This window comes from Juglans microcarpa x Juglans regia, chromosome 4D (assembly GCF_004785595.1).
Source record: "Juglans microcarpa x Juglans regia isolate MS1-56 chromosome 4D, Jm3101_v1.0, whole genome shotgun sequence".
NCBI lineage: Eukaryota > Viridiplantae > Streptophyta > Magnoliopsida > Fagales > Juglandaceae > Juglans > Juglans microcarpa x Juglans regia.
Window position 1 is genome coordinate 29,632,759 of NC_054600.1, and position 12,951 is coordinate 29,645,709.

General features: G+C 34.5%; 1 protein-coding gene across 2 annotated transcripts; it reads left to right on the forward strand.

Moving 5' to 3' along the window:
* Window positions 1-6,937: 6,937 nt before the first annotated feature.
* Window positions 6,938-10,897, forward strand: LOC121260697 (growth-regulating factor 6-like). 2 transcript variants are annotated; one of them, XM_041162677.1, is made up of 4 exons: window positions 6,938-7,576; window positions 8,410-8,637; window positions 9,051-9,426; window positions 9,829-10,897. In XM_041162677.1, exons 1-4 carry the CDS (start codon window positions 7,198-7,200, stop codon window positions 10,661-10,663), a joined length of 1,818 nt encoding a protein of 605 aa, XP_041018611.1. In that variant the 5' UTR covers window positions 6,938-7,197; the 3' UTR covers window positions 10,664-10,897. The 2 variants fall into 2 exon arrangements, with proteins under 2 accessions (XP_041018611.1, XP_041018612.1); XM_041162678.1 differs by having other exon boundaries at window positions 6,940-7,576; window positions 9,832-10,897.
* Window positions 10,898-12,951: the final 2,054 nt, after the last annotated feature.

Consider the following 12,951-nt stretch of genomic DNA (forward strand, 5'->3'; position numbering starts at 1 on the left):
CAACTCGTTTGGTTTCTTTCGTGAATGATCCAAAAGTCTGAAAACATTCAATGAGTTGTACTAAATGATCTTTTTAAAGTCTTTTAATATGCAACTCTGTGATATTACCATTTCAATCAAAATCTTAAGCAAATAAAAGGGATATATTTTTATTATTTATATTATATTCTTAACAATTTCTAAAAATAATATATATATATATATAGTAACAATTTCGTCTTATCCCGACAATAAGTTTATGTAAATACGGTGGAGTTTAATATTGTACCAACTTGGAATTGCAACAATAAAAACGAAATTTGCAGAGCTTTCATCACATCACAATAGCGAGAGACTAGAGTTAATTTGCGCCAGTATTCATTATTATCTAAGTCCGAGCAAGTACAAATGCATTTAAATAGTGTAAATCTACATGGTGGTGGTAATTAGTTTGCTATGCTTTTAAGATAATTAATATCAGAAGAACTCCACATCATGTATACATATTTGGTGTAGTTTTGGCCAACCAAGATGTATCCAACTTAACATGATATAGTATTTAACACAAACGTACATGACCCGAATGGTATTTAGGAACCACACTGAGATATATGCATTTTCCCATATTAGAAATAATCAACGTATAACATTCATAAACTCCGATTGCAATCTGCACATGATCTTAACCAAAGTACTTTCTAATTCACAAGTCAAACATTTGCTACATCGTTTTTTTTTTAATTAACACCGCATTAATCCGAACCATTGGCAAGAATATCGTGTTGAGCCAACGTCAGTAAATCAACATAAGGAATGCCTGGCTATCTCACAAATAATAGTTGCATGTTTATTAACAAGGAACGAAGCTGGTACTTAATTAATTGCAAAACATTAGGAGGCAATATTTTTAGAGACCTTTTTATGTGCGTGTGTAGATTATATATGTTTAGTGCAAAGCTGCAAAAAACAGACAAACAGTGATGCATGCTAATTACTTTGATCAGTTGTCCACTGGTCCATACCTTCCCAACCTAAAGAAACGCCAGCATGTGTAAAGCCATGCAGGAATATATATATATAAACGTGTTGGAGTTTTCACGGACGATATATACAAAAGACTAGTATATATGAACACGCTCTCACGAATATCTCAAACAAGTAAGTACTTGCCGGTTGATATCAAACTAGATCTTTCTCCAGTAGTACTCGAGTGTTCGGTTTAAGAGATGGAAATTACTGGATACAAACGGTTTGGCATACTAAATCGCATACTAACACTCACATAATTTTTTTTATTATAAAAAAATAAAAGAATTCCTTACATTTAATATTAGTAGATAATTTGATACGTAAAATCGCTTACAAAAAGATTTTTAGAGATTCACTTGGACCAGAGTTGGGAACCATATAAACGGGTTGGCCCGGCCAGTCATCATAAAGATTGGCCATCCGATCGAAGACTACATATAATATATATAAATATATATAAACACACAATCAATCATCAGATATAGATATATATATATATATGAATAATGTTATACATCACACTCTCATTTTATTTTAATTATATTAAATATATTTATTACTATTAAATGATAAAAAAATATGTAATAAATAATTATTTAATGATAATAAATATATTATATCATATTTAGTAAAATGAAAATGAAATAATAGAATGGTGTATAAAATTTTCGTATATATACGTACATATATATTGTCTAGCTAGCTAGCTAGCTACGTGGTAGACCAAGTTCAAAGAGAAACAATAAATTCAGATGAGAGACAGGTGTGTGCCCCAGTACTTGGAAGGAACCCAACACAAACACCAACACAAGCATGATCAGCCACCATGACAATTTAACGCAAATCAGATCCTACACCTATACAATGCCATTAAAGTTCTCGGAACAACCCCACTATTTTTGTTTTAATGCATGCTGTGTGCAAATTATTGCAGTGCACCAAAGTTAGGGGACATAAATTATTTTTGTATATTTTTTCTCTTGCAATTTAAATATAAATCAGTAGTCCTACGACTCTCATGATCGAGCACCCAAAGTCGAGCTCGATCGTACGAACAAAATCGATATGGCTTTTCAGGATACGGGAATTAATGCGAATCTTGGTTAGGCGTTTCTTCATTTATTGGAAACAAGCTGATGTTACCTCGTCATGGGGACCTCTAGTTTCGACCGGTCAATGCAACGATTATTGCCAATAAAACATATACACCATGAACAACGTTTTTCACATAATTAAGGATCTGGAATAAAAGAGATAAGTAAGATTAGTTGGTCTTGACTTGTTGTTTTCCACGATTGTGGAGTTCCGATCCCTTTTATAAGAAGATAAAGGGGTACGTACGTCTTTTGCTCTTATAAAATATAATTAATTAATTAACATGATTTTTTTTTATAAAGGAGTACGTTTAAAGGTTAAACAGCCAATGAACAGAGAGATGGCAGCTTAGGACAAGTCGTACAAAAACAACTTGGTCGAGGAGGAAAGAACACTAGGCTATCTTGTAGCCTACGTATAATATACGTGGAAGTCATGTGCTTGGAATTTCATTATATTAATACTACGTAACACATGATGCATATTAATAATACAACACACTAAAAAAATAAATCTTTAACTTTTTAAAAATAGACGCAGATCTTTGATCTCTGCACATAAGAATAATCATCACAATATTAGACAAAATTCTTTGACCAGCAATTACAGAAAGTGAACACAACGACGGACGACAAGTTGCCTACTTTAATTTATACAAATTAAATGTGAAGAACGAGCGACTTAATTAGATCCAATCCACCGTCCAAAATAATAAAAGAGTAATTAATTTTAGAGGATTAGACCTTTACTTTTGGTAATACATTAAAATTTATAAATTACGAGATGATCAACAAATTTAGTTTTCCATTTTAATTTTTACATGACTAGACCTTAATTTATTTTTGGTCCGACAAGATCAGATTTCTAGTTCGTATAAGCTTGAAGTCATATATATAAATAGTCATAGATTTCTAGTTTGGTCGGACTTGGCTATATTTCATTCATTACGTACTATTTACGAGGTGAATATTAACTTTATAAAATTTTTAGGACAGATTCAAAATTTATTGATATGAGTAGCATTTTGTGAAGGTCCCTTTCTAAGTCCCGCATGACATAATATCATTGAAATATGGATAACCCACTACAAAAAAATGAGTATTTATGACGAATTATTTATATATGATGGAAATGACTATTTATGACGAAAATAAACTCATTTTGATAAAAAATAATCATTTTAGTAAAACGTAATCTGTTATTTTCTCATATTTTTTTTTTAATTTCTGTAATTTATTTTGTTTTAGAAAAATAACACATAATCTCTAGGGACTTTCGTCCGTAGAGTGTGTCTTCTACTTCATCTTAGACGGAGTATGTGGTTTGGTTAATTTTGTCTTGGACAGAAATGTGTTGTTTCTCAGACTTTAAGTCTGTAGAGGTTTGCAGCTAGAGCTATACCATGTCAATCACGGTTGTGTATTAAAGAGCTATCAATATTGTAGTTAACTAGTAATGTATGTTTTAGGTCAAATTTGTAATGTCGGTTATAAATGAATGAAATATATATACTTATCTAAAAATAAAAAATAAATAACAACAAATAAATAATTTTTTTGTAATGACTTTAATTAAAATATGGTTAATTATGATGTTAGATTTCGATGTTGCCCTAGGTCGAGAATTTCAAATGATGGCGGCAGTGTGCCATATTGAAGCATGCATCGATCTATACAAATCAACTGGATAGTCCAAATGTTGAGGAAGCGAGAGGACTCTATTGGCCGCTAGAGAAGCTTGGAATCTCAGAATGTCGAATACAATTTTAGAATTAGGCGATTCCATTGTAGCAAGTCATCATAACTATGCAAACAGAAGTACTTCTATATCTGATTGGAATATTTGTTCCAGAAGAAACGACATCCATCGACATTAAAAGACATCCAACATTCCAAATATATCACCTAGCAATAATGTATTTGTAATACTCTTTATAATTTATTTATTATTCCCTTGTATTTGTAATTTTGTATTCTGTTTGAGTCATTGAAAAAAAAAATTCTCATAGCTAAAATTGGGTGTAAAAAAGGAAAGTTTTGAATTGACTTGTATTTTTGTATTTTTGATCGTCACTGCAAGTGTGACGGAGTTTTAAGGAGATGTTTGTGTAATCATTGCAATGGGATGAGATAAAAATTTTGTAAATAGTAGTGAGATAGTTTGAATTAAGTATTTATTGAGTTTTGAGAAATGAGATGGAAAATTTTGAATAAAAAAAATTATAAAGTTAAAATATTGTTAGAATATAAATTTTTAATATTTTTATTTTTTTGTGATTTGATGAAGTTAAATTATTTTTTATCTAAAATTTTGAAAAAGTTATAATGATTAGTTTGAAAAAATTGTAATGATTAATTTAAAAATATTTATCTTTAAATGATATTTGAGAATAAAATAAAATAAAATAAAATAAAAAGAGATAAAAATTATTTCTAAACATCCCCTAAAAGGCTAAAGTACTCCGCAGCAATTTGAGCAACGATGTCTTGCATCTTTTGGTGACTTGGGTAAGCGGTTTTGGGTGACAATCTCGAATCTCATAAAGTACTCCGCAGCAATTTCACAATTTGTAACGTTGTGGACACGGTTCTAACTCATATGGGGTCGGGAAAAAAGAGTCCACAATCGATGCATAAGGTCTAAAATATTGTTATAATATATATTTTTATATTATTTTAATGTAAAAATTTAAAAAATAATAATAATTAAATGAGATAAAACGAGAAATTTTGTAAAAATAAACGATGCACACGTCAAGCGTACTAGGCCAAGATCGAGCTGAAGCTCATCAGAAAGGTTTGAGTGGAAATTTGCTGGGTCATGGCTAGTGGCAGAACCAACAATTTTTGTTAGGAGACCAACTTTTCTATCACACGAGATGTTTATGTAAAATGAAAAAATATTACAAAATCATAAAACATATATAAAATTAAATTTTGATAATTTTCCAAATAACATAAAACATAACTTAAATGTCTGTTTTAGATTTTTGACGACAATATTTTATAGAATAATATTTTTTTCATTATTATTTTTTGTATATTTAAAAATTATTTTCTTCGTAAAAATTATCAAATGATATTTTAGAATGTCATTTTTCATTCTAATATCTAAGATAGTTTCCAAATCTAATGTAAAATCTATCTATTTTGGTGTCACATTAATCATATAATACTATAACTGAGAATTTAAATAAACTTTTTCTTACTCAATGAAGTTTAGAGGATAAATCATCTCCACTATTTTTTATATAAATCTTCAATCTTAAATGGTTTTTTGGTATTTTCACTTTGAATTCTATATTAAGAAACTTAATATTATATAATAAAATACTTTGGAATCAATGTTAATAGTTTATTATTTGTCTTAAACTTAGTTTTAGTTTAATTTTAGTGTGGTCACATCCTTAAAAATAGATGATATAGAAATTATACAAAATCAAGGGTTATATAGGAAAAAGAATTAGAGAGACATTTACATGTATATTAAAATTTTATAAAAATTTAGAAAACATATAAGAATAAAGAATTTATAAATTTTTTTAGAGGGGCTAATTTGAAATTTTCACATATATATATGGAATTATGAATAAAATTTAAGGTCTATTTTAAATTTTGAAAAAATATTGGGGTGGCCTGCCCTATATGTAGATCCGCCGTAGGTGATGGCACTGTAATAAAAAATGGATGGAGAAAGCCTGAGAGCCATTTGAGGTCGAGGACGTGAGATCATTCTGAAGCAGTTCTTGAACGAGTTCGAGTCAGTCACCACAGAGCCTTGGGTCTTCTTCATCGTGGGTGGGTCCAGAGTTTGGCTCTGATAAATGGGTTCAGCTGTGTTTGCAGGAAACAGATGGTGGGAGAAGGAGACCCGCGTTAACGTTAACATTACCGTTAAGCCAGTGAACGAGCTTATTACCTGCTGTGAGTAGGCTTGTTTGTTGCCGTCGATGTATCACTGAATACGTGGCACTTATCTGAGGTTTGCCGTTACACTAAGTGACGGTATGGTGGAGAGGTAAGGGCGGGAATGGAATCCAAATCCGGTGTTTGGGAATTAAGAAAAATAAAACAATTCGAGAGGTTGTAAATGAAATAAATGAAACTGTGGGTGGGGGTGACGGAGAGAGAGAGAGAGAGAATATGGGTAAGAGTTTGAGAGTGGCTTCTGTCACGTGGCGGGTGCATCTTTGTTCATGCTGCCCACCACTTGTCCGTCACTTTCACTTTTAAGATGAGTGAGAGATCTATGCGAAACCGCCAGCGGACTTTGCAGGGCAAAAAAAAATAAAAAATAAAAAATAAAAAATAAAAAACCCGTTTTCCCTATCCCTATCCCTATCCAAGGCCATCTAAATTTAAATAAAACACTTTATTTGTATTTGGTATAATATTATTGATTTGGTGATATAAATATAAACAGTCAAAACAGTGCCTTTTCATAAACATTCTCGTCATTTTATTATTATAAATTTTTAAAAATTTTATAAAAAATAAAATAATTAATTTAATTTTTTTAAATTTTAAAATAAAAATATATTTTAATAATATTTTATTTAATTTTTAATTTTTATTGTAATTCATTCAAAAGAAACTGATAAACAAAGAACGAGAAAGTTTTTATTTTTGGGCGTTGTGAGAAGGTTTCAACGTGGTCTTTATTTTCTGTTTTTTATTTCCTCTTTAATACTGCTCTTATCTTTCCTGGAAAAATAATGGTGGTAGAAATTATTTCTTTTTAACCAGGATTTCTTCTTTTGTTTTCTCTTACAGCATAATTTAAATAATCGGATATTTTTGTTAGCATGCACGAGATATAAAGGGATTATTCAGTACGAACATTGTTCGGTCAGTTTCTTCGCCCACTAGTCTCTCTCTCTCTCTCTCTCTCTCTCTCTCCCCAATTATTCTATCTTTCGCAAAACATCAACTCCGAAATAAAACCAGTCTGGTTTTCAGTTCGAGTTTAAGCTTATCACTCGACCCTTGAAAATGCGCCTCCATCCAACCCCTCAAGTCTGTCTTTTTAGCCAATGACCCAATGCTCCATTTCCTCGGCTGAGCGGTTTCGTGATATTTTGGTGGGCTTTTCTAAATGGATTTCGGGGTGGTGGGTTTTGATGGGTTAATGGGTTCAGACAATGGTTTTTCTTCTCTTGCTTCAGATCCTGAGACAAAACAGAAGTGGTACGGAGCTGGATTCCTCAAGCAGCAGAGATCTGGCACCTCTGAAGATGACTGGAGGAGCTCAAAGCTGGTCAAGACTGATGACTACTCTGCCTCCAAGGCGGTGCTGCTTCACCAGAAAAATGCTCTACTGAGATCTAATTGCACCCTATTCTCTGATGGTCAGCAACAACAGCAAATGCTGAGCTTCTCCTCTCCCAAATCAGAAGTTCTTGTGGAAAAAAATTTTCAGAATGCCCCATTACCTAACTTTCACCACGCATTATCTGCATACAGTAGAAATACAGGTACTCATTAAGCAGTTTGAGGTCGTAATATTTATGTGGTGTCTGGACCGTTATATGGGGAAGTGCAACTGAAATGGCTTTGAATATGATTTGGAGAGATAGGGAAGTAGGTGCTCGCATGGATCTCCAGATCTATGAGATGGGTTGTCTTTTGATTAATGTTTGATTGTTGGGTTGGAAACATTGGATGGGAAACGTTAGTTGAAATAAGGATGTTATTGGTAACTTGGATTTTGATTCCCCTGTACTCGTGGAAGGTCTTTTCAAGGAAATGTCCGGGTGGTCTTTGTTTCGAGTCTTGTCAAGGAAAAAAGAATGCCCCTTCATTTTCTCTCTTAAAATTTCTGTCGTCCTGTTTCCGGGAGATGTGTTTTTCTAATATTCCCACGCAGCTGATTAGTGAGCACAAAAATGATATTTTCATGAAGCCAGGATGGAAAGAGCTATAACAGAAAGAAAAGGCCCCATTTTTCGATTGGTTTGAGTTTTTTTGTCTTTTGATTTTCTCCGTCTTTTTCGTTTCTCTTCTTTATTTAGCACAATCACTTTGTTTTCTGATCAAAGACAAGAAAATACTTGATTGTTGCGGCCGCCGTAAAATATTGCAGTCGAGCTATTTATAAAAAAGAAATATATAGATATTCAAGTTACAATTTAGTTTTCCCCATAGCAACCCTGTGGCACTTTTTTTTTTTTTTTTTTCCTCTTTTTTGTATCTCTAAAATAAACTTTTTCTATCCAGCTTGCTGTGAAATGCCTTGAGATTTTGGCTTCCCTTCCGTCCTTTTTTACCTATCACCTATCTGATCTTCTCTGGTTTTTTTTTTTCTCAGGCTATAGCTCAGGAAGCCTGGATGGCGCAAGCGCGCATGGTGTTTTACCGGGATCGCGAGGGCCATTTACTCCATCTCAATGGATGGAGCTAGAACACCAGGCCTTGATCTACAAATACATAACTGCAAATATGCCTGTACCATCTAACCTTCTCATTCCCATCAGAAAAGCCCTTGATTCTGCCGGGTTCTCTAGCTTTCCAGGGGGGCTTCTGAGAGCCAATACATGTAAGTTTTTTTTTTTTTTTTGTTCCTTTTTGCAAACTAAAGAAAACTACTTTGGTACATCCGCGAGATTTGCGTGCTTAGCTTTTAAAAGAATTTTTCTAGTCGTATTTAACATATAACGTTTGTCATATGGCCCCTCCTCTCTCCCTCTCTCTCTCTACCATGTTTATGATATATGCGGGTGAGTGGATAAATTAATTTACCAATGTTTCTTACTGTTCCAAATTGTAATGAATTAATTACAGTTGCTATTTTTTTTAAAAAAATTAAACTACTGTTGCTATTCAACCCTGTTAATTGTTGCCGTAAGCCACAGATTTCTGTTCATTTAGATGCAAATATTTTTACAAACTTCGTATCGCTAATTTTCTCTGTTCTGATTTTGGATGCTTTTGTCTTTTGGATGTATTAAGTGGGATGGAGTTCTTTCCATTTGGGATTCTCCAACAATACCGATCCTGAGCCCGGAAGGTGTCGAAGGACCGATGGGAAGAAATGGCGATGCTCAAGAGATGCCGTTGCTGATCAAAAATATTGTGAACGGCACATGAACAGGGGCCGCCATCGTTCAAGAAAGCCTGTGGAAGGCCAAATCGGCCACGCCATCACCGGGACCACCACCCCCAGCACCAACTCGAAGCTGATGCCTATTGCTTCATCCCCCTCAGCATCTGCAGCGGTGGTACCCAGTGGCGGCGGTGCGGCCAATGGCCTCACCTCTGCACACCAACAACTTAAGAACCTGCAGCATGATGTATCTGGTCCTTCTGTGGCCAGCACCATCAACAGGTGAGTAATAGATATAATATCTCTTGTATCAAATTTCTTATCCACCTCTTAGATTCTATTCGTAGCGATGCTTCACCTTTGGCATCTAAATTGTTGTGCTAGTGTGGTACCATATGCGACATTGGTTACTATAACTTTTCATGTCTCAAAAGGAAATAGAATTGTATCATCTTCAGCCGAGGCTAGCTGATGTCAGTTTCTGATTCCTTATTGAGCACTGTTAGTTTATATTTGCTCGAACATAAGTAGTTAGTACTGCCTTGACATCGATGATATGATTCAGGAAAATTATTTATAGTATGATAAACAGTGGTTCTCATTGAATTTCCATAAGATGTTGTAGTTCTTCTTGGAGTCCAACGTCGATTGTTAGGTTGAATGATGGAATTGTAATTTCTCTAGCAGGATGTTTATCAACAAAGACAATATGGGTGAAAGAATGCAAGATCAACCCGGCCTCTCGATGCTATCTCCTTCCATTGACCTGAAACCTAAAGAAAACTCTTTCATGATTCAAAAACAGCAAATTTCATATGAAGAACCCTCAAGAAATGTGTTTGGGCTAGTCACTTCTGATTCCTTGCTCAACCCTTCACATAGAAGCCCAAGTTTAGTGAACTGTTCTTCGCAAGAGGTCAGTGATGGAGGAACTGATTCACAACAAGCACTTCGCCATTTCATTGATGACTGGCCTAAATCCCAATGTGATCGCTCAGCTATTTCCTGGCCTGAGATTGGGATGCAACCAGACAGGACCCAGCTATCGATCTCTATCCCCTTGGCTTCCCCGGGCTTTGTATCCTCCTCTTCTTCTCCAACTGGTGAGAAACTTACCCTTTCGCCACTCAGACTGTCACATGAGTTGGACTCAGTAAGGATGGGCTTGGGAGTGGGTAGTGTCCTTAATGAACCAAGCCCAAGGCAAGCAAGTTGGATACCAATCTCATGGGAAGCATCTATGGGTGGTCCCCTTGGAGAGGTTTTGCATCATAGTAATGGTGCAAATGACTGCAAGAACCCATCCGCTCTTAACCTTATGACTGGGGGCTGGGACAATGGCCCCCCTATTGGATCATCTCCAACTGGGGTCTTACAGAAGACCACTTTTGGGTCTCTTTCTAACAGCAGTGCAGGGAGCAGCCCGAGAGCTGAGAATCACAAGACACTTGAAGGGGCAAGCCAGTGCAATGACCTCCTTGGCTCGACTCTGAATTCCTCGTCCTTGCCTGCCGTGTAGCCACTTGACCTACCAACTCAGAAACTACTAAGGTGATTGGGGAAAAAAAAAAAAAAAAAAAAGGAAAAAGAATTTTATCTGTGCTGAAACAAATAGCAAGTTTTTCGGAGTTTCTAGTTGGTGAATCTTTTTTAATTTCATAACCTGTCTCTTTTTCTTGTTTTTGGCTCCCAATTTGGGTTTGTTAGTTTTGCGTGAAAATTTGATTTCTATATAACGGTGAATGTTTTGTAAGATTGTGGCCACCAATCCTTAATGTTTTGTAAGGTCGGTGGGTTAGTTCTAAAGAATGAATGGTTCCAACTCTCAGCAGGGTTCTTATGACTGTTCCTGTCATCCATAAATAGGAAGTTTTTTGTTCTGGTTGGTAGTCGATTCAAGCATATTCAGCTGAAAACTGCTGCAGCATTTCCTTCCGTAGCTAGTTTCATTTAATGACTTGCGACAATGAGGCGATATTAGTTTTTTTGTTAGCATTTTAACCCCCTACTAGTTTGAATGTATTCATAGAAGGTCCCAAAAGGTGTTGAATCATATCAGCAGGTAGAAGATCGGGGGCACCAGAATTAAGTTGTGAAGAAGTACACAATTCCTTATTCAATACGAGAGAGAGAGAGCTAGAATTAGGTTGAATGTCCTCAAAACGATGTCTATTACTAGCAAGCCGAATGAGAGCTAGAATTAATGTTGCAGTTAAATGGAGTTGGTTAGAGCCCCAAAAAGGGTACCACCAATGGCTTGTTTTATTTTTTCATTTTGTAGGAGCAGTGAGAATGAGACCAAAGAGAGGAGAAATAAAGCCAAACTACATCACTAAAGAGTACAAATTCGCATTTTCCATGGAGCCACAATTGCATTTAGAAGCGATGAGAGTCCCGCTTTTGAATCTTTTCATCAAGAGGGTTTCCATTATGCCAAAGTTTTCAAGCAATGACGGAGATTTTCTTAGGTATAACTTTGTTCCAAATGAAAGAAGTAAAGGGAAAAGGGGAGAGTGATCTCTAACCAAGTCCCAAGCTATTTTTGTATTGACTCTATTGAAGAGATCGTTTGAAGAGTGCTTCCAAATTTTGGTGTCTAAACCAAAATTAAGAGTGATAAGAGTATTCGCTCATTTATTGGAGGAGATAGTGATCACAAAGATTAGAAATTTGATTATAATGGCTAGAAGGGGAACAAACATCCTTGATTTGCAAGGTGGTATTAGAAACGTTAAAACCCTTTTGGAAAAGAGAACCATTGACAGGACAGTTATCATACCAAAAACTTAATTCACTTGACTAAACTTTTCATTGACTATTCTGGTGAATGATAGATAGGAAAGCTTCGAGGATGTCATGTAAATTCCAATTCGTAAGACCTAAAGATCTAATTTTTCTTAGAATGTCCTTCTACCTTCTTGAGAAAAAGGTGGCAAAAGGTTGATAATGTCATCAATAGTGGTTAATGTGGTCCGGTCCGGTTGGTCCCTAAGGGATTTTGCAGACCAGACTGAAGGGTTTCGGTCTATAGTTTTCCCACCCTAGACCGGACCGGACTGGACTGTTGCCAATCGGTCCGTTCTGTCCGACCCTTACCCCCAATGGGCCACTTTTTCAATTTCGGCCCAACCAACTTTACTAGTTAAGTTTTGGCCCAAGTCTTGATTTTGAGACTATTTTCAACCTAAATTATCATTAACATACAAGAAAATAGAAAAAAAAAAAAAAAACTAGAAAAAGATACAAAATGCCAATAACATCCCTAATATAAATAAAAGAAAATTATAGAAAAAAGGAAAAAAATACTAATAAAACTAAAAATTCCTAATCATCCAAACTCCAAAACAAAGAAAAAAACAGTAAAGAAAAAACACAATAAAATTTATAAATTATAGTCCATGCATCTAAGTCGAAATTAAAAATTATAAATGACTGAATAGTAATTAAAAAAAAAAAACTCCAACTCCTAGTCTTTAGTCTCAAAGTCCAAAACTCCAAGTTTTCGCAATATTACTGCAAAAACATAGCAAACAAATATTAAATGTCCTAGTTTAATAACAAAAATAACTAGTATAGTAGTATAAAAATATATTCTTCTCACCTCATTCATCTGTATTGGGTGTAGGCATTGTATTTGACACTTCTATAGAATTTTCAGCCTCCCCAACAAGTTCTATACTTAAAAGATAAAGCAAAACAAATTATATAAATCATAAACGATATAAAATGAAGTAAATTTGTAATTAGTAGATACTCATATCCAACTACTTCTCAAAATCCTCCACCTCATCCATTAAAGTCCTAAAG